The sequence below is a fragment of the Heliangelus exortis genome, chromosome 9 (genome assembly GCF_036169615.1).
Source record: "Heliangelus exortis chromosome 9, bHelExo1.hap1, whole genome shotgun sequence".
Lineage (NCBI taxonomy): Eukaryota > Metazoa > Chordata > Aves > Apodiformes > Trochilidae > Heliangelus > Heliangelus exortis.
This window is the reverse complement of record NC_092430.1, coordinates 14,316,805-14,339,404: the sequence shown is the minus strand read 5'-3', so window position 1 is coordinate 14,339,404 and position 22,600 is coordinate 14,316,805. Positions and strand designations below refer to the sequence as shown.

Here is a 22,600-nt window from a genome sequence, read left to right as displayed (position 1 = left end):
AAACTATCCCACCAACTTTAAATGTCATTGGTGTGTCAAGAAGCCTTACCAGTTTCTTTCAGAGGGCAGCAAGCCCCAAAGATCCAGGCCATCTTCTGTTAGGGTGCCAGTCTAAGTTAAAATGTACATTTAAATTAGCTTCCACAAGAAAGCTCCAAGAGGAATAAAAAGCAAAACTTATTTTAAGGAGTTACTGTTCAGAAAATGCCAGCACAGGGCAGAGCAAAAGTATTGCCAGCCAATTCTTAGATTCCAAGCAAAACAACAGTTCATAACAGACAACATAAACTTAAGTATGAAGGATTCATCAGGGCATTCCTAAAATACAATGGAAGGGCTTGATTAAAACTCAGACTCTCTCACCCTCTCCCATTACTAGTGAGTGTAAGACCACAAAAGTAGTTACTTTGTCAAAGCAGATGAGGTTCAGCTGTCCACACATGTTTATCCTTTGTGGACTGATGCAGAAGATGCCTTTTTTCTTCAGCCTTCGCTGAGTATAAATGATCCCTGTTGTCAAGGCAGCTGGCAGAGCTGGGGGTACAGCAATAGTGACAACATCCAAGGTCTTCTTCACCACTTCACCCGCTTCCTCCTGACAAAAAGCAAAAGGCAGTTATCAGCAAGAAGGTGCCAAGAAGTACTGCTTGGATTATCTAAGTGCAGCCTTCTTCCACCCCTCCACTGCTAGTGCTTCATGCTGTGCTGGTTTATGTCATGGTTCATCATGTACTCATCTCCTGAAGAAATTAACTGGTTTGGTTTAACCAAAGGCTTTAAGGCTACACTACTGGTAAAGAGCAGTCTCCAGGCCTTCCTTCACTCTCTGTGCCAAAAAACCTGCCAAGTAGAGCTCACAGTCTCCACCAAAGCCCAAGACTTCAAACACACCAGCTAGGTTATTGCAGCCTCAGTCAAGACCAACTTCTCATGACAGAGCAGGGCCCTAGGTACAGTAGCCTCACCTCCCCCCTCTGCTCCATTTAAGCTCAGGTCTGGACCTCCAGCCCCTTTCTGAGCCATGCTGTAGGTGTACCTTCCTCTAGCACTGTCTCCTGGACGGACACTTTTAGATGGTGCACCATTGTTTTCTGCTTGCATTTCCTTCTGAATGGTCTGACTGGACCACTTTGCCTTGTCTGGGACTATTAAAATAGAAAGCAGATATTTGCTACTTCTCTAAAACAAAAATCTACATTCCCTTCAGTAATTTAGACAGCAGCTTTAAAAAATTTTTATGCAGTGCATACAATGAAGCTGTGGGAATCATTGCCACAGGTGCTGTCAAGTCCAACGCTTAAGTTAATTCAGAAATATATTAAACCACACAAGGAGATTTTCAGTGGCTATTACAGCTAGATGATCTAGATACAAAAGACAGTTCACTGAACTGTTAAACATTTTTCTTCAGGAGGTCAGAAGACTATACCAGCTTCCCTGTTCTATACTTGCCTTACTTCCTAGCCAGTTTCCATGAGCATTTAATACCAGTTACTCTCAGAGACAGTGGACAGGGATAGATGGGTCTCTGATCTAAACTGAAGTTTTTGGAAACTTCCTTTTCACAATGACACATCAGTTTGTGTCCCATTTAACCCATGACTCACTTGAGATTTTTCTAGGAATGTACAAAAAGTGCCACACAAATTCAGTGAAAGCTTCTTGCAGAGTGCTAAGATCTTGGGATCTCCCATTTCAAGAGCTCTAGAAAGTTGTTGCTAATTACATGCATTGATAATCAAATGTATCAGCAAGCAAATGGCAGGGAACACACAGAGACAGTCAGCATACAGAAGTCTGCTGATAAGACACTCAGTGCTTGCAGAAGATTTGCTAAGACCTCAGAAGAAATGACTACTGGGAAACAGTTGGTTTTGGCACCTTGGAATTGAGTATATGAGAGGTTGGATACTGTCACAAATTCAATTACATTGTAAACTGGCCTCATATATTAAGGTAAAATGGAGAACATGGACCATATTTTTATATATAAATGTACACGAAGCCACTCAAGTTTCAGGTTTCTTGAAACTGTGTGTGATCATTTCTTCCACATTCAGTAACTCACCCCACTAAGTGCAAATACACACACTGTGTAGATCATTCCAATGCCTGCAAATGCTGCGAGGCACATCAGGAATCGGAGGGCATCTCTGTAAAGCTTGAAGTTCATTGGTTTAGGATAGAGAATGGACCTCACCAGATCCCCTTTGGCTGTATTGAAACCTGGAAAGACAAATTAAGATCATTCCAAAGGGAAAACTATTCCAAAAGTTCTCTGCAAACAATAGAGGTCTTTGAAATGGCTCATAATTTCTGTAACTTGAGAAAAAGGTCCCAGATCTTTCCTTTCAATGTTTATGAACTACTCTGCCAAATACAGAAAATGTTTATTTAGCTTTTTATTCATTTATTGAGGAGGAGTTTTTCAGTGTCTCAGAAATAAAGCAAAATTTTTCTTTGTAATCATACCCTCGTGTTTTTGTAGAAGTTATGCCAAGCAAATGGAAACAATGCATAGCCCATTGTTAAATGCATAAACCATTGCATAGCCCACCCCAGGATACTGATTTTCCATGTGACTGTTGTGAATTTGGATTAACAACCTTAACTTAATGTGACTGGGCATATTAATTCAGACTTCCAGTAAGACAAAGCATGAATGGAAAAGAAAAGTGAATTGTTGACTGACCAGTCCGCAGCACCACAGCTTTCACTATTCCTGTGTCATCTGCCTTGGTCTGTATGACCTCTGTTCCACAAAAGAGGACGTGTTTTTTGTAATCCTCTGCCAAGTGCATTCTCCATGGCTTCACATTATCAGCTTTGGGTAAGTGGATCTTTGTAACTGGAATACTTTCCCCTAGATAAGATTAGCTCAGATGAGAAAAACTTCAGTACACCTTAAAACTAGCCTGCTGACTTTCAAATAAATACAGTATCTAGACGGTAAGTTAAAGGTGTTTACTAGAGAAAAGAGTTTAGAGTGATACATCTTTAGAGTCAATAAGAGTTTGAAGCCTAGCAAACAAATAGACTCTGCCAGAGAAAAGCTCTTGCTTGCATCAGTACAACAGCTTTGTATAATTCTGAAAAATGAAAGCAGCCCAAGGACTCTGAACCCAGGCTGCAGATACAGACCTGAAAAGAAACCTGAACTGCTGCTGCACAGTCCACTTGATTGCCATGTTATTTACCTGGTTTGAAACTCATGTGCAGATCACTACGCTATTCCCTTAGGCAGATTAAACATGACATTCCCTATTTTCCTGTCCTGGTATTGAGACTTTAGCTCAATGCTTGATAGCTGAGAAATATCCTATTTATATCAGAGCAGATACACTAAGGTGAAGCAGAAGAAATATTTCCAGACAGCTAAAGTTTTCTAACTGAAAGGGATTTCTGGAATTTCTCATTTACACAAAATATTAGAACTCAGTTTCAGTTTGATTCAAGCCAAGACCAGATTTAAAGATAAGGAACAAAACAATGAGCAATCTGCACCAAAAATTCTGGTTTGCGGTGAACTCTCCCATCTGGTGTGTTCTCTACTGCTGTCACATGAAAGTGAGGCTAAGTATCTGGAAAGACACTCCAGCAAGCTGGAGATGTTGCAGTGATCAACAACAAGACATTCAGAGTGACTGAGCAAAACCACCACAGCCTGAGCAGACAACGGGCCCTGTGTGGGCACACCTTTGCTTTGCATCTACTGTTTCTTCTCCTGTCCTGCTCACTCCTCTTCAGTAAACACCCTTTCTTTTCTAATCAGAGGATTCCCTCCTAAATTCTACAGCCTAGGAAGGAAAGAAAGGATGAACTGTCTTTCCTAAAGTCCATCTTGTCTAATTAAATAAGTTGGTGCTAACTACAGTTCAGTCTTTGCTATAGCAAACACCTGAAAGAAACCCCTTCTAGGCTAGCTATGGACTGTCTCATAATAAGGGTGATACATGATGACACTGGATGTCCTGTGTCACTGGCTGCAGCCACAGACATTTTGATGGCAAACCTGGGAGGGATGAGCTGTACCTGTTAGCATGCTTTCATTCACAATGCACTGCCCACTGATCAGGATGACATCACAAGGCAGCAGGGTTTTTCCCTCTTTCAGAACCAACATATCTCCAGGAGCAAGATGCTCTGATTCCACTTCTTGGAAACCTGCAGATGACATGTAATGCAAACTTTGTCCTTTATATAATTCTCTGTGATAAGAGGAAAAAATACAAGGAACTTCCTGCTGAATACATTGCTACTTCTTTGCAATGGCTGATAGCATACCACAAGTAGGACCTAGTATATAGGTGCATATATATAGCTTCGATCTACATCTTATTTTAACTCCTTCTTTTTGGATAGTGTTCTAGATACTACAGCAATGAACAGACTTCACATAGAGCAGTTAGGTGGACTCGCATCATTTAATGGCCATGTGGCTGGTTTTGTCATTAATTTTCTTCATATTTTTTGCTAAAGCTGCACTCAAGCAGTTATGAATATGACTGATATGCCACAACATACTTCTAGTCAAATGTTGGTCTCTTCTCCCAAGTAGCTACCAGTAAGACAAGAGCGCATAGACTTAAGCTCTGTCAGCTTAGGTTAGATATTTCGGCTTAGGGGAAGTTTAGGTTAGATATTAGGAAAAAATTCTTTACAGAGAGGGTGATCAGGCATTGGAATGGGCTGCCCAGGGAGGTGTCAGATTCCCCGCCCCTGGACGTTTTTAAAAACAGACAGAATGTGGCACTCAGTGGCATGGTCTGGTAAGCACAGTGGCAGTGGATTAAGGGTTGGACTTGATGCATCTCAGAGGCCCTTTCCAACCTGGATGATTCTGTGATTAACCCAACCTGCAGAAGCTAGTTGATCAAGCCAAGAGACAGAAGACAAAACTGCTTTATAAGGAATTTGATACTCAGGATTTGTATATTCCTGAGTTTGATATAAATTGCTATAGAAATGAAGCACATTGAAGAAAAAAGTATACAGGAGTCACCTTCTTTATTTCTGTAGACAGTGACCATGATGTTGTTATGAGACTCAACCAGTCTGTGCAGTTTAACCGATTGCTATAAATTAAAGAAGAACACAAGAAAGTCTTACAACTTACTTACATGATGAAATTCATCCACTAATAATTATTCCTTTTCATTATTTGTGGTTATGAGAGCCCACACAAACTGGGGTCTGGCCCTACCAGGAACTATACAATCACACAAACAAAGAAATTCCCCACCCTAATTATGGAGAAGGTATAACAAAATGTTACAAAGCAAAGAATTGGAATGAGGAAGGGAGGATGTGGGTAAAGAACCACACAGAGATCATGATGACTAGAAGGTTAGGCCATTGCACCTGCTACTACACAATGTCACGAGCCTAAACCTCTGAGTAACTCTCACAGCACAGTACATGTGCAAGTTGTAGCATCCTGGCCTTTCCGAGACATAAGAAATAAATCTTTCTTGTAGAAAAACGTGGTGTCTCACCTGTCTCAGTTCATATACAGTCAAAAAAATTGAGAGGAGAGACATGATTATGATGGCAATGGCATACTCCATGTAATCTTCAGCAAACCACAAACACACACTGAACAGCTGAAACACGTAAAATGGATTTAAGACCTGTTTGGAGAGAGAGTGATACTCAAGAGCTAGTCTCATATAAAATGGCTCCAGTGTACCCATCCAGTCCCACCCTGTCAGAAATTGGCTGGGATAAAAGCTATTGAGTTAAGAGTTGTGTGCCCTGATCCCCTTTCAAATACTGTTAGCAGTAGCTTCATTCTAATCAGATTGGACAATCTCCATCTGTCAGAGGGATAAATAAAATGGACCAATAAGATCTTATTTGGGATGTGAATGGCTCAGCCATGGCATGGGGATGGAGGATAGGAAACAACGGAAAATAAATAAATTTATGGTCATTTCATGGAACAGATTTAAACAGGATTTGCAAAAGGAGTGTCCTTGGTGAGTACTGAGAGGCTAATTCAGTCATAGAATCCATTATATTTTAGATGCACACTCAGCCTCCCGAAGTAGCCTAGAATAAAAGCAACAGAAATGCTTGACCTCTTTGATGAGTAGTTTCCAAAGAGGGATCACAGGAACATCAATACTGTTTGGCCCACATATAAGTCTCCTGTAATGGGATAAAGATAAATCACTTACAGACAAAACAGTACACAATACAGCTCACTCCAGAGGCTTCAGCTTTCAATAGACCTGTGAGTTTGTACTGATGCTAGTTGAAAGGCTGTGAGGATCTTTCTCCAAGAAAAAGATAAAAAATTAAATGCCCCTAAAATGCTTACATCAGAAAAGATGTCTGTACCACTAAAATCTACTTAAATAGACAAGAATTGTAACATAGACTATTTGGCAAACATTTCCATCACACAAAAATTCCTGTGAGGCACCACAAGCAAAGTAATTCTGCACCTAAGTCTAAACTATCTAAAACCAAATAATTTTGCATAAAGTTAAAAGTGGTTTGAATGTAAGATTCAATATGAGCTAAGTTTAAGAGCTGGATTTTCAGTACTACATCAACTGAATAGAATTTCTTCTAACTGCTAAATGCAGTTTTGGGAATACCATTTTGTAAATTGCTTCATGACACAGTACTTTGTAAGAATAAATTCAGTGACCAGGACTAATAGATTTAGAATTTCAATATAATTACATGAAGCCCCACTGAAGAAGTACACACATAACTTATCTGCACTGTGTCATGGAGACTTTCTCTTACTCCAAATAAGAACTGCTTAGAGTTAGTTACAGGACATAGTTATTTCCTGATTGAGAAAAAGAATAATAATGAATGTGTACCTGATATTCTGTTCATAACAGGTGAGACCAGAACCAAATTTGGCATGTATAGCTGAGCAAGTGTAATCATCTTCTAGGGCTCTGAAATATAAAGGGACTGTTCCTTATTAACAAAGAAGCTTAACTTCCTCATAGAATTGCATAACTGGGGCATTGAACTCACCCGATTTTCTGGAACTGTTTTGCATAAATATCCCAGATATAGCGGATTTTTTGTACTTTGATACTTTTCACCTGCAAAACAAAACAGGGACAAAAATATAAGCAACATAGCAAACAAAAATACTCCCAGCTCTACTCACAGATCTCAGCTAGGCATCCTGACTGGGATCAAGCACAGACAAAGCAAAATATATGGGGGGCAGAGAGGGAGTGAAGACAGGATTTTGTACATCAACTCCATATTCATGTTATGAAGTGGGATCCTCCTTTCTTCCAGTAGGCTTTACAGATCTTTAGGACAAGCAAGTACAAAGCAGCATTCTTCTCTCACCACTTTGAGAAGCAAGGAATACAGTTCTCACTCTCATTTCACAGAACGAAGGGAAGTGATCACTGATGTAGAGGTGGCTACGCAGGGAAGTGTCAAAGCCTGGCTGGTTTTGAGAAAAGCAGGGGCCTTTGGGTGGTTTGCCAGCATGGTGCCAAGCCCTTCAGCTGAACAGATATGCCACGAGCCAAGAATGTCCATCCCAGGATACTTCCTGAGTCACTGTTAATGCTAAGCCCTTGCAGAGCTGTTACCCATTAGGAACACATGCAGCCATTTACATCTTGCAAATGGCTCTGCATAACCATAACAAAGCCTGTTAGAAATAAAGGCACTTTGTATCAGCTGGAAGAAGGCAAGGGTATACACCTTAAATAAAGAAATCAGCTCTAGGGCGCCTTTCCTACCCAGTCCAATAAGCATTATTACAGGCAAATGAAATGTATAGTCAGATCACGCACTGACTCAAAGCAGAGGTATAACCACAGCCTCTAAGCTACCAAGAGATCTGTAGTTAGGTTTTAATGCAATAGGAGCTGCAATATTTGTAGTGCTAAATACTGGAGTAGGAAATGAGGGACTACACTTGCTGTCAGAACAGGCCCTTAGACTGATCTTGGGCTCTATATTACTCTGTGGACTTAGTTTAAAAGGCAAAAAGATTTTATTATTGACATACAAATAGGGGTTTTTGAGCTGGTAGTGAAAGATTAAACAGTTTGCTCTTGCTGCTTCGAAATCTCTTCTGTCTGTACGCTGTGATTTATGAGTGTTATCAAAGGGCATATTATTTGAGGGCTACATGTTACCAATTTGATCCTCTGAAGAATGTTACAAACCAGTCTTCACTTTCATAACGTGCCAGTTGATTAAACTAGCTGGTACTAAACTTTCTTATGTACAATAATATATGCCCACACACAGCAGTAACAGCAACAGCTTTGCTCATCTGAAGTTAGGTTTATAATGAGGTATCTTCTAAAATTTCCTGTAGATATAAAAGTAAATGCTAAGAAGTTAGAAATCTATTTTCTGGAAGGGAATATGGCTCTTGTAGGGGTTTCCCACTTCAGTGATCTAGTATCCATTATCAAGAGCCAGATATTAGCAAATGTGCCATTGTATTCCTATTGCTCATATCAGTTTAATGTGCTTAAATCTATGGAAGTGGCAGAGACCAGGATATGTTTTTGCAGGAACAGTCAGAAGTACAAGACTTCATTGCAGCAAATGTAATTTCATGTGCAAATTGATGCATACAAAGGTAAGAAAGCAAAACTCGTTTCAGATCCTCCTTGATGGAACATTTCTGGAAATTTCCTGATTCCTAGACCAAGAATTAGTTTTTGATTTGGAACTCTGATCCTTCACTACTGTCACAGCTAAGCCCTCCTTTAGTTCCTTATGTTCAAACAATAACAGCTACCAACCCCAGCCTCCTGAAGGTCTCCTACTTATGTAAGTCTTCTCTCAGGAGCAGTGAGGATGCTTTTTCATAACGCACCTCAGAGAAGACTTTTACATAGGTAAATATAGTTCTCAAAAATCCCTAGCTTGTTTTTCCACAGCTCACTGTGTTCATCAGTCTGCAAATTTACTAGCTGAATATGTTTCACTCTATGAGGCATGGCTGAAATTTGCTATCATCTTCCAGATGCTGCAGGGAGTACTTACTTGCAAACTTGGCTTTGTTATGGCTCTGCTGAAGATAGAGTCTTCCTCAGCAGTGGCTGGATCATCCAATCTATTTTTGATGAGTGCAGACACAGAGATCCATCTCACACTTTTACGAGAATAAGCCTGAAATTCATCCTAAATGAATATAAAAGAGAAATGTCAAGATTTCCCTCAAAGTCAGTCCAAGCTCTCTGTCACCTTGGAGAGAATGATTACAGTAGGCCTTTCTAGAGCACTGCTCCAGCTTAATAAGAGAGCTAACCTACACAGACCTTTCTGAACCTGTGACTGATAGGTAACTCAGTAGAATGTGAGCCAAACTGTGGTCCTGTCAAAATGTGAGTACTGAAAAAAATTCACTGACCACAGGTCTGCTGTTTGGCTGAGAAGGACAGAATGTGAACACCCTGATCATGATCTAGGACAGGCAAACAGTACAGGACAATCTGAGATGCAAGTGACCACATTGTAAAGGGAAGATCAAAAGGAACATAGTGCTAGACTGCAAAATGGATATTTAGTGTCAATACTTTCTCACAGTCTTACCTGTGTTAACACTTCATTGCAGCGTGTTAGCACCATGTCTCCCTTATGGTACCTCAGACAAGCTTTTGCCACAAACTGAGTTCATGACCTTGTTATTTTTTTATAAAGTATGTTCAATATTGGAACTGCCTGATAAATAATGTTGGTAGTACAATCTTAGAGCAACTACTGTAATAAGTACCCTTGTGGTAAGTTTCAGTCCTGGACTCTGAACCACAGGCATTAAAGCCACGTATGAAACTGAATACATATAACTGAATAAATTCTATTCAGCATGTGAGCAGTTTGGCCGATGGTAAAAGCTGATTGCCTCAGCCAGCCAGGTTCTGAAAACACCATTATCAAACTTCATTTGGAAATTGCAACAGCAAAAAAGAAAATACTCTGTACCAAATATGAGTTGTTTTGGCTAATTTTTCAAAAAAGAACTTTAATAATGTTTGTGCATATTACTTATTTGTGCACTTTTCTTAAACTGGTATTTTGAGTGGAATAATATTTCTTTTCTGATATTTATCTTTAAACTTCAGAATTAGTAGATGTTGCGGTGCAGATTGAGATAGGAATCAATGAATAACACGGGTGTTCATTATTTGAACTAAAGCAAGGTTTAATTCTATGACATAAGTGAATTGAAAACTGACATAATCAGAATGCAGGGAAAAAACTCAAAACTGTTGCTTTAATACAAAGAACTATGAAGGCAATTTGAAACTGTCAAATGTCCAGAGCACACTTTGAGAGAGTTTCCTATGAACAAGAACGCACAATATGATTCTTGTTTAATTACACAAAAGACCATTTAAAAACCTCATTTATTTGAAATTGATTTGTATGGAAATCAATTTAAAATGACACACAAGAATAAGTAATTAAAAATGCAAACTGAACCGAAAATTTAAAAGGGAGATTAAAACTAATATGCTTCTTTTTTAAAAAAATACATACCCCCAGCATATTAAGATGCAGATTGTTTCAATATCAAATATTCAACTGGCAGATCTATCATTTTCAAAACCCAAGATTTTAAATGCATGCTGCTCTGCTCATTTCAGAAGACAACTCAAGTACAGGAGTAAAAGGTGATCAATTTTGCAATTGTGGTTTCGCAAACACCATTGTTCAGGAATCTTTTAAGCAGAACAAACCAAACTTCCAGAAGTAATCCTACCCTCCCAGTTCCTGGAGTGTTCAGTCTCAGCTGGCATTCAGAGCCAAGTCTCAGTTCCCTTCTTTTATTGTTGCAGTAGCTCTCATGAAATGAAATATATAGCCTGCATGAAATTTGTGTGCTTCAGAACTGTCCTCAACACATAGACTGTATTAGTGTTGGGAAACTGATTGTGAAATGTAACAGCCCTGAAAGCATTAACTGCAGGATTGTGGACTTATTGGACATGTGAAAGGGATGATGGAAAATGGAAACACAGCCAAGAAAACATTCTTTTTTGTACAGATCCCTCATCATACACTGTTGGAAACTTCTTGGGACACAGGTGGACAGATCTTTTGTTTGGCCCACTGGCTAAATTTTGGCAGCTTTACCAGGGCACCTAAGTGAGGGGAAAAAGGACCTGCTGGACACTGCCCATTGAAGAGATTCATTATAAACTGGAGCACAGATCTGCAGTGTAGAAAGCACATGGATAGTGAAAGACAGGAAGAAGGACTGAAATCAATTAACAAAGTCTTGAAACCACAGATATTACAGATCTTTTCATCCCAATTTCAGCTTATTGTCTGATCAGCTGTTATCCTACATTCTAATCATCATCTTACACATCATTTGTGGAACACTCCAGAGCTCTTTAGATCAGTGATGGTAAACACACGATACTATTTCAGGAAATCAGCAGTGTGAGAGCCTTTAGCTAACTAGATTCCTTCCAATTAACTGATCTTCCAATTAACTACATATTAAGGACTTATTTAAAGATTGAAATAGGCACCTACTGTTGTTCGGAGCAGAACAATGTCCGCTTCTTCCAAGCTGCAGCGGATGCAGTTTGCCCACACATCCCACTCGGGCTTCCAGTAAAACAGCAGCAGCAAAGCTCCACAGGACAAAACGTATCCAGCAATGCACAAGACCCTCCGCCAGCCTTGGGTTTTGTAGCCAAATATCTCCTGCACCGCAAAGAGAAAGCATTTTTGTTAACAAGTTTCACTACGGTGTTTGTTCATCATGATGCCCAAGCTTATTGAAAAGAAAGGCTAGTGACTGAAGGAAACAAAATCATTACTATTTGTCTTGAAGAAACACTTGTTCCATTATCCACCGCACTCCACAGGCACTTTTTGGTATGGTATTGTGAAAAAAACAAGTCACAAAACTTTTATCTGGTTTCTTTATGTGTCCTCAACATGACCAGAAAAACTTATGCATGTTCCGCTGGAGTTCTCATCCACCCCCACAAAATCCCATATGCTGACCAAATCTCTGAAATAATTTTATGCAGTTGTGAAACTCAACACGAGTGTGTGTGTGAGTTGGAATGATATCAAAACATAGAGACCCTGACCTTTTAGGCCTCAAGTCAGAGGTTTGTCTGGGAAGCTTTTTTTAGGTTCCTGGGTGAGACAGGTGAAGAACCTGAGTACATCTGCACTACAGCAGCCAAGACAGTTCCTTCAGCTTCAGGAGCACCACTGCTCTCCTGCCACAGCAGTGAGTCTGCATTGATGCACCTACACTTTAAAGACTCAGATGGTGTCCCTGTATGGTACCAAATGCCTTGTCAATGTGCCTTGTCTGACATCCAAAAATAATAGTAACAATAGTAATAATAATAATAATAACAACAACAACTTAGCAAGAATAACTAATGAACACTTGCAGAATGCTTTAGGTATTCAGAGGGCAAAAGGAAGCTACTCACTCTAGCTGTATGAGTAGGTATCATTATTATTCCATTTTTAAAGCTGGGGAAATTGTTACAGTGAGGCAAGGTGACTTGGACAAAAGTTCAAAGGGATGACTGTCAGCATTATCGTTCAAGAGCTGTCAGTTCTTAGTACTACAGCCAGATGCCCTCTCAGTAGTGCTAGCACAGACCTGGCAAAGGTGAAATGAAATACAGTGAATTTATAGGAGAAACCCAGCCCTGATGTAAGATAGGAGATTGCATGGCTGCAATTACATCAGGTGGCCAGGAGAATTTGCTAATGTAAGGGTTAAGATTCCTCAGTCTCTTTCCCCTTAGTACATCTGGAACAATTGTGCAACCTGCTTCTGAAGATCAGATATCTGCAGCCACAGATATTGCAAGATCCACACATAAGGGGAGAAGAGAAGACAGTGTAATTGGAAGAATGAGTAATGCATAGTTCCGGTTTCTGTGCTGGTGTCTTTGCCTGCTATGGAAACATAGGCCCTACCCAGTGGTTCAACATGCTGCCTCATCCTACCCGCTGTGTGTCGTTCCCCAGAAGACAGACTCTATCTTCCTAGGAAATCTCCATGGGGTTTCTAAAGGGAAGAAACTGGCAACTGAGAGGACACAGGGAAGTGGCCTGCATTGCGCAGGACCTTGGTTATACCTCCTTGAGATGCACATTCTCAGCATTTTCAAAGGTTTCCATCATCTCTGGGCAGCCCAAGAAAAAAAGGCAACTCTTCAGCGGTCATGTACCATATATATTCACATAAATGGCCTCTCCATTCACCTGTCTAGCTGTATCCTTAACAAAAAAGGTTAGAAAATTAGTATCAGCACCAACACACAGAGTAGTACATAGAATGATGTGAACTTACTGTTCACAGAAACAGCTTCCATTGCAAGATCCAGATGCTTGGATCCAGACTTTATAGCTTGTTAGAAAAGCAAAGGAATTCCCAAGGAGACAGAGATGCCTAAGGGAAGAACTGTTAAAAGAATGTGCCTTCAGACACTAACATCCAGTAAATGTAAGGAGCTGGCATAACTGAAGAATATTTTCAAATTGGGATGGGCATGAAAATCAGGGTGGGGAAGAAAGAGATGCTTCCATGTGCATCTTGCTTCTGTCAGTAAATCATTCCTTTATTTTCCGGCTTTCAATAAGGCTGTGGTTACTGCAATTAAGGAGGAAGAGGATGGGCACTCAGTGTGTTCTTGGCAGTCATTTGAGATCATCTTCTGCTGGCAGCGTTCTCTGCTGAAATGCTGAATGACTCCCCAGGCCTGACATGTAAACATAATCATTGAGCTATGGCAGATTCTGACTTTCTCTGCCTGCGAAACCATGTGTCTATATATCAAAATACGTATCTGAGTCCCTGTACACCTGCGTATGCTTCAGGCCTTTGTTTTCCAGAATAGCTTCCCCTCAAAAAACAGTTTGATTCCTTAGATCTCAGGACACTTCCCAAAAATAAGCATGCATCAGTATTCCACATGAATGTCTTACAGTGACTGGGGTTTGGAAATTCTTCACGCTTATTCAGGATTCACTAGGCCTATACTACAAAGATCTCCAAGCAAATGCATATCCTCTACAGCAAACAACACTTCCAGGGATGGCAGAAATCCTGGTGTTGATGTCACCAGTAAGAATATGTCTGCCAGGTTGGTTTTATGTTGTTAAGAAAAAGACAATAACTTTTGCTGGGTTGTATTTATCAGTTTTTATTTGCTGGCTGTATATATCAGTGTGTGAATCTGGCACATGTGACACTGAACAGCCAAATAACCTGTGTTCTGAATGAGATGATGGAAAAAAAACTGTAATTAGCTATTTTTAAGACAAAGGTCTTTAATATGTCACAGGATGTAGCACTATCTACAGAAGAGGCTGGTGTGAGGGGCTCATCTCACTTCTGCAGAATAATTTTTAGTAATACTTTGTTTCCTCATCTGTTAATATCCTCTTTCCTCTGAGACTCCCAACAGTCAGAGTGACTAAAAAAATTGTTTAACTTGTGAGTGAAGGGTCTAGGGAGGGGCCATGGATTACTGGATAGAAAAGCTGCCAGGCCTGCTCAGTTAGCTCTTATTCCAAGAAAGATTCTTAGCTGCTTTTACAAAGCCAGCACTCAAGGGCTTATTATTCTAGTGTCCAGTAAGTCTTTGTTACGTATGCTTAAAAAAAATTGCCTGTAAATGCCAAGTTCTGCACAGCAGAATTTAAATGCAAAATCAAGCAAGTTCAGTCACCCTTTTCTTTGGTGAAAACAAGGCCTGTAGCTATCACCAAGTACCCTTGACAGTGGCTGCAGACTATCATATTTCTGGCAATCCAATCACCAGGCACCCGATTACAAATAACTTGTTGCTATAACAACAGATAATAGGATTAGCCTTGAAAGACTGGTTAAGATTCACAAGGAATTTAATAACTGATTCGCATTCTTACCAACCAGAAACTGTTTCATCAGAGGTTCATTTCTGTTCCTTCTGAAGCCAGTAGCAACATTCACTTAGGAAAATTCAATTAGGAACAAGATTCTATCTTAAAAGTTACATTTTTCAAACTCTATTAAATTCCTGGGTCAGATTCCCTCCAAAATTTGGCATGCCAAAAGAGACAGACAGCTACCAATATGTAGCTGCAAATTGGGGTTCACCAGCTGACTGACTGCAGATGTCCCATTCCTTCAGACATAAGCAACTGGGGAACACATGCTTTAGACAGGTTGATAGAAAATGTTTCCTGAAGCAGCAGCCTGTCAAGGTCTATCACAAAATTTTTCAATGCAAGACTTACCCTTTGCACTTTAGGGTTTATGCAAAGAGAATGATTAATCCCAAGTTGTACAGAGAAAAAGCATCAAATTGGCAGAGGGCACAAAACTGTGTTTTTCCTCCCTCCTCTTATGCCACCAACAATTACTTCTTCCCCAAAACATCTTCAAGCAGACCTTTCTGAAGGAAAACAAATAAACAAAAAAACCAAACCAAACCAAAACAAAAAAAACGAACCAAAACCAAAAAGAAACAAAAAAACCCATAAAACCAAAACAAACAAACAAACAAAAAAAACCAACACGAAACAAATACAAGCTAATTCCTAAAATAAATCCCTTCCTATTACCAGACTTATTAGCCTTCTGAGACAAGCTTCAGTGTACAGACAGAGTGCTCTAACTACTGAGATCTTTCCAGTACTACAAATGGTTATGAAGAGAAACTATCTCATGCTCTTAATATACATTGCTAAGTTTTCACTGGTTACCAGGAGCCTGAACTCTCATTCAAATGAATATGCCCCAGCCACATAAAGTAATCCCCAAAATGTACATAAGAATATAGAGTAATTCCTTGGTATATAAATAAGTAAATCCATATAGTATATGACTTAGGGTAGATTTCCTAATACAGAGTGATTATTCTTTAATACGAGACTACCTAGCATCTCAGCTGTACCCAGAAATGGAAACACTGAAGAAAACTATTTCTTCTCATTAGAGCTCCCCAACTTCCCTCAGAGAAAAGGACAACTAGATCAACTCAGGAAAGCACTGCATGTACAGAGTGCAGATGTGTTACTTGTACACTTTCAAAATTACTTGAACTATTTCACTCTGGAAGAACTGACACCTGCACAATGTCAGCTTCTACATTATTTTCTACATTATTATTATTATCTCATGTGATATGATCTTGATTGAAGAGTCAAGAGCTGCCTGTTAATAACTTTGTTCAGGTGGATTAAACTGCTTAAAATCATTCTGAAGAATATTTTTCATGGCTTAGAATTTTTTAAAAAATGTTACAGGGTCACTGAAGAAATATGTACCAGTGCCACTTGCTGTGTCTGCCAAAAATTTAAAATACATGATTGTAACAAAGAAAGAATGTGTGAACGTAATTCTTTTACCCCATGTATTATTCTCTCTTCTGCTTAAACAGAACCTTCTTTGTCACTTTTTTAAAAACTTCACTCACCTACATATTACTTTCTTTTTCTCTTCCACATGAATATACACACACCTGTTCTCTCTTCTATACATACTTTGGTTTCTCCCTCATCCTCTTACAGTACTCAACATCTTCACAGATACCTTCATCTCTCTCATGCTCATAACCTTTTTCTCTGTCTCTCTTACCTACATGTTACAAAAACACACACATACCTGCCAAATCTAGAACAATTTGGCTATAGTTTTCATTGCACCTATCATTCTACTGCTTTATCAATCTTTTTTGCTGTGATTTTTGGTTGGAAACCCCAGGTGAATGAGCATTACTCACACTCTGCAGGCATAATGCAACTGCCAGGCTCCTGGGATTCACAGAGCACACCAACTCAACACTGCACACACATCAGCTCGGTGCAATACCCCAGCACAGTGACTCACAGGACCTGTGTTCAGTATGATACTGGTGAGATACAAGAACATTACCGGAACGGCTGGCTCCTAGCAAGCACAATTTGGGTGTCCCAGTAGCACACAGCTGGAACTGGACATGCAGGGTACAACAGCGTGGCTCTGCACACTTAACTACTTAACAGTCAGGTTAACTGGTTAGAGTTAAATCTGCACAGTCCTAATTAACTCAGGCTCAATCTTGGCATTGCTAGAGACAGTGGGAAGAGAATAAGCAAGTGTTTATGGAGCCAGGACAGGTGGAGGGTGGTGTACAGACACAAACCAGGGAGCCGTTTGGAGCTGGGGAGCAGAAGCACATCAGCACCAGGGTTCGAGTCAGGAGTGAGGCTACGGGCAGGGTCAGTAACTCAGCGGCGAGGCCGGTCGGGTTCTGCATTGCACCGAGCAATTAGTCCCCACCCTCAGAGCCAGTTCCCTGCGCTTCCTGCAGTGCCCTGTTCGTGCTGCTGGGTGACTCCAGACCACGTTCTCCAACACATCACCGATTACTCAGGTTTGCATTACGCAAAATATGAAAATTCTCCTTCCCTGGATGGCCGAGTTGATTGGAAAATCTATGTTTGTATCTAGGAATATGTCCATGGTTTCCTGTGACATGGGCTCTTTTTCAATAAATTGGAATTCTAGGTGAATAGGTTTGACAATTTCTCCAGGATTTCTGGAAGTGGACATTTATGCCACCTTGCAAGTGCCCGTTTCATAGGCTTTCCTGGGGCTGTTGTACAGCACTCAGCAAAGCTCCAGCAGCTCTGCAGCACAGGAATTTTGAGAGGCACTGCATTTGCCAGACACGCAAGAGAATCGTTGCTTTATAGCTGCATCAGGGGTTGACATCTCTAGTAGAATCTGTTCGACACACAGAGGCATGTGACGAATTGTTGAGCCACAAAACACAGTAATGACAACACAGCTAAAAAGCACTGAATTTTCTACAATTGTCTACTGGGCTTACTGTTTAAGAGAAGCACCATGCAGTAGATCTTACATTTCATATAAACATAGGACTTATTTTCACTTGTTACAGGACGCATGTAAACATACTACTCCCTGGGAAACTCTGGAAAGAAATGTGGTAGTTTTGTACATAGAAATCTAGATTTGCCAAGGTGCTCAGGCTGGGATAGTGCTGCCAATTCAGCAGACTGCATTTGCTAGTAATGATGTAAACATAACACATGAGTTTTTATGTTCCAGAGAAAGCCAAGCTTCCCAGTCATTACCTAAAAGAAGCTGACCCTAGCGATTCAGCTGTCAAATGGTTAGAAACACTGCACTGACCCATCCCTCAACCTCATAGAAGACCACCTCCACCTACATTTACATTGCCACATTAGTAATCTGTCAAGCTCTGTTGGAGGGGATAAACAATTAAAGCCAGTGGTTATATACAACTATTTCCTTTCTCCTAAAAAAATTGTATACTTTTCTAACCATGCGTTTCTGCTATGGGAAGACCCCCATTATCCATCACTAAATTACAGACTGTAGCATTTTATTGTAGAACATGTGCAATCTGCTGCTTCAAACTGAGAAAGACCTAGACAGAAAAACAACTCACCATTTCATTCTCTTCTCCCTGGTTAAGCCGTGCATAATGGTTCTTATCAGGACTTTCCCCCATGAAATGACCCTCAGGAGACTTTCTAAAGCACCCTCAGGACAGGTCTTCAGCGTTGTGTGCTTGAACTTCCACATTGAGGAAGTGCTCTAAGTACACACCTTCCTTGTAACTGCTGATGTTTGAAGAATTGAGCTCCTCCCTCTCTGTGGGGCTAGCAGGTAACATTAATTCCTCCTCCATTCTGTTGCTGCAGTTTTGCAACTGCAAGGGTACATGCAAAATTCACTCAAAGACACTGAAAGAAAAAAAGAAAAAGTCAAATCTTACAAGTGTTTGCCACAATATTACTTGGGGTCATAACTCTGATAGGTGAAATCAAGTGCTACTGGCATACAACTTTCATGAGAGGGCAAGAGGGGATTATTTTTCTTCGAGAGATTACAGAATCACTGGAGACCAGAAGTGTGTCCAAACGAGAAAGAAAATAGGCATTGCTGTTGTTAACATTCTTAGCAACCAGCCTGAACTAAGTGTCCAGCTGTAATCCTCACATGTGCCTTGGAGAAAAATTCAGGCTCTTGCATTGTAAACAGGGGCCCCAGTTTGTACAGGTGGATTTATGCACTGACTGTGTGTCGGGATCCAGCCACACAGGATCTGTAACCAGCATTTTTACTCAGTATTAAGGATATAACCAGAGAATGTCTTCTGACCTCACCACCTAGCTTTGGGAAACACTGAGGTTATCAGTTTCACCCAGGAGTGAGTAAATATCAGGGAGCTGGATACAAACGTCTCAGGCCTCCAAATCAGGGCCAAAATGAAGGCGGAAGGAAAAAAGCACTAAAGATTTGATCAACTTTTTTTTAACTACAGGCAGGCTGCATTTGTTTATTAGTCTTTTTCATTCTTATTACTATTTCCTTGTTCTTTGCTACTTTTTAAGAAGTTACACACCAAATGTTTTCAGAATGAGGTCAGGAAAGGCAAACCTGTTCTTCCAGCAAATGTATTAAGGAAACTAAATATTATTTCTAGGGTAACTGAAACAGTTCAAGAGGTGCCTAATTATTTCCTATTCATTAGAATTTTTCTTCCATGTGGCACAGACTTGTGCAAGCCTCAGACATCTCAAGTTCCAGGAAAGCTCAGAGCCTCTCCTATCATGGGCAGCTCAGAGAAACTGAAATGGGGGAAATACAAGGAACAGAGAAGAGAAAATGAGGGAGCAAGGTTATATAACACAATAAAAGTTGACCATTGTTAATAATTCGAGCCAGGTGCAGACCTGCAAACCAGATGTGACTGTTTGCACAGTACCAGGACAGATAATGTTTGTAAAATGCTGGTGACAAGCAGTTTGTGTTGCAGTTAAGTTGTCTGGTCTTGCAACTAGCACACTTTCAAAGGGAACCCAGACCAGAGGCTGGACAGAAAAGAATATAACTGTACTAAGCTGTATTACTGGTGATCTTTTGTCACAAGATCAAGAGGGAACAAGGTGCCCTCCATACCTCAGATTCATTGTTACCCCATCCTTTCCCCAACTGCAACTCTGAGGCTAGCTTTGAGCCCTTCAATTTTGCTCTGCTGAGACCCAGAAGCAGGAACCTCAGTTATTATGTAAAAATCAAAATTTTGCAATTAAAAACAAAGAATGCAATAAAGTCTATTTCATAGAACCATCAAATCATAGAATGGCTTGGGTTGGAAGGGACCTCTATAGATCATCTATTCCAACCTCCCTGCCATAGGCAGGGACACCTCTCAAGTAGACAAGGTTGCTCAAGCTTCATCCAAGCTGGCCTTAAACACCTCCAGGGAGGGAGCATCCACATCTTCTCTGGGTAACCTGTTCCAGAGTCTCACCAGCCTTGTCCTAACAAACTTCATCCTAAAATCCAGTCTAAGCCTATTCTCATTCAGTTTAAAACCACTTCCCCTTGTCCTATCACTGGACACTCCAATGAAAAGCCCCTCCCCATCTTCCTGTAGGTTGCCCTCAGGTACTGGAAGGCAGCTATAAGGTGCCACTGGAGTCTTTTCTTCAGGACAGCTCCTTCAACCTCTCCTCATAGAAGAGGTGCTCCAGCTCCTGGATTGTCTTTGTGGCTCTCCTATGGACTCATGCCAAAAGATTTATGTCCTCCTTATGGTGTGGCACACCAGAACTGGATGTAGTAGAATGCCTGTTCTCTTTATCTGTTTCATGTGTACAGCTCTTGATTGATATATAAATGCTCCTGATGGATGCTCTAAGTTGTCATGGTCATTGATGTTAACTAATGATCACTGCAGACAAGACTTTCATGGAAGAGAATACTGATGCGGGCAGGCCAATAACTACAGAAGTCTTCCTGATCATGTCCAGCCTTCATCTGATCTACAAAGTTGGCTTTGAACAGTAGCTGGAAATCCGCAAACACTTGTGAAAAACTGGCAGGAAAAAACTGAAACATCGCACAAATGACTTGGGTTAAAGCAGTCTGTTAAGTCACACTAGGCCTGATGGACCCCAGTGAACTGTTGCAGGGTATTCTGCCACAAAGCATAAGAGGGAGTCAGCTGTGGGATTTGCCTCAGAGATATGTGACCTCATGCAATTATAGAGTTGATTTTGAAACAAAAACTGTGCTAGCCTTGTTACCATGACAGCCTTCGGTATATACAGTACTTTTCTTTCTGGAACCTCTGAGAGTGACTGCCAATAATCATTAGATATGCTAAAATTCTTAAGTGGTTTTTTTTAATTTCTCTTAATGTCAATGCAGTCTGAATCAGTGCTTTCCTTCACCTTCTGAACTCTGTTCTTGGTAGCTCATTTGTTGTTGGGCCAAGTGCTCTGTGCAAACATGGAGGCTCAATTCTGCTCCCTCATAAGCAACAGTGTGGGCCAAATACTCTCTCTCCTCACTTGTGCTTCTCACACTTTTGTGACTGCCTGCAAACTCCCATCTTGGAGTACCATCATCTCTGGTTTCAGGTAGTGGAATACATCTCCACATGCTTGATGTTTTCTATGCTTTCTTGATTATTTTCAAGGCCAAATTTAAAACATTGCATTATACCCTTGAAGTAACAGTTCTGCTTTGTAATTACTCCACTCTGCCCTCTCTTGATAAGTAACCAGAGGGTGGAGAAGATGTGGTCCTATTAACTAAGTGCTACCAAAGGCTTTTTGTGGGAAAGCAACATTTTTCTTTCCCAGACTGTATTATCACACTAGGTAATTTCAAGTCAGCATTGCTTCACGTCTTTCTTCCCTGTGCTTTCCCCTTTATTTATTTTTTTAAAATCAGGAGTGGTTGTGAGACAGTGTCTGCTTGCAGGCAGAAGTCCTTGTTCCTCACAACTTGGCACCTGTGTTGGTTAGCTGTACTTCATTATCCTAGATTGTGTGATTACACTAGATAGTGATTGCTTCTGGTAAAACACAACACAGAATCACAGAATGTTTTACAGTGGAAGAGACCTCCAAGGTCATCCAGTCCAACCTTTGACCAACACCATAAGCTAACTACTAAACCATGTCCTTAAGGACTGGGTCCAAATACCTTTTAAATAGTTCCAGGGATGGTGACTCCAGCACTGCCCTGGGCAGGCCATTCCAATGCCTGACAACCCTCTCAGTGAAAAAATGTTTCCTAACATTTAGCCTCACCTGGTGCAGCTTCCATCCATTCCCCCTGATCCTATCACAGTCACTAAGGAGAAGAGGCTGTTTCCCTCCTCACTCCAACCTCCTTTGAGGTAGTTCAAGTGAGCCATAAGGTCTCCTCTCATCTTCTCTTCTCCAGACCAAACACCCCCAGCTCCCTCAGCCCACAGCACTTGTGCTCCAGGCCCTTCATGACCTTTGTTGCCTTTCTCTGGACAGTCTCCAGCATTTGTGTGTCACTCCTATAGTGAGGTGCCCAGAACTGAACACAGGACTCAAGGTGTGGCCTCCCCAGAGCTGAGTGCAGGGGGATGATCACCTCCCTGTTCCTGGTGGCCACTGAGTTCCTAACACAAGCCAGGACGCCATTGGCCTTCTTGGCCACCTGCACACACTGCTGACTCATATTCAGTCGACTGCCAACCAACACCCCCAGCTCCCTTTCCAACTCACAGCTCTCTCACCACACATCCCCAGGTCTGTAGCTCCCCAGGGGGTTGTTATGACCCAGGTGCCT

At 40.8% G+C, this 22,600-nt stretch overlaps 1 protein-coding gene across 3 annotated transcripts in view; it reads right to left on the bottom strand.

Annotated features, from left to right (window-relative positions):
- The window catches only part of ATP13A4 (ATPase 13A4), a 42,011-nt gene extending 23,391 nt beyond the window's left edge, over positions 1-18,620 (bottom strand). For all 3 annotated transcript variants that reach the window (XM_071752264.1, XM_071752261.1, XM_071752263.1), the window contains exons 1-13: positions 18,423-18,620; positions 11,506-11,679; positions 9,004-9,141; positions 7,003-7,073; positions 6,840-6,920; positions 6,081-6,150; positions 5,496-5,630; positions 5,003-5,075; positions 4,033-4,164; positions 2,693-2,863; positions 2,069-2,226; positions 407-595; positions 50-111 (exon numbers count right to left, since the gene is read on the bottom strand). In XM_071752264.1, coding sequence (XP_071608365.1) covers positions 50-111; positions 407-595; positions 2,069-2,226; positions 2,693-2,863; positions 4,033-4,164; positions 5,003-5,075; positions 5,496-5,630; positions 6,081-6,150; positions 6,840-6,920; positions 7,003-7,073; positions 9,004-9,141; positions 11,506-11,679; positions 18,423-18,485 — 1,517 coding nt within the window. In that variant the 5' untranslated portion in view covers positions 18,486-18,620. The remainder of the gene's footprint in view (positions 1-49; positions 112-406; positions 596-2,068; positions 2,227-2,692; positions 2,864-4,032; positions 4,165-5,002; positions 5,076-5,495; positions 5,631-6,080; positions 6,151-6,839; positions 6,921-7,002; positions 7,074-9,003; positions 9,142-11,505; positions 11,680-18,422) is intronic.
- Positions 18,621-22,600: the final 3,980 nt, after the last annotated feature.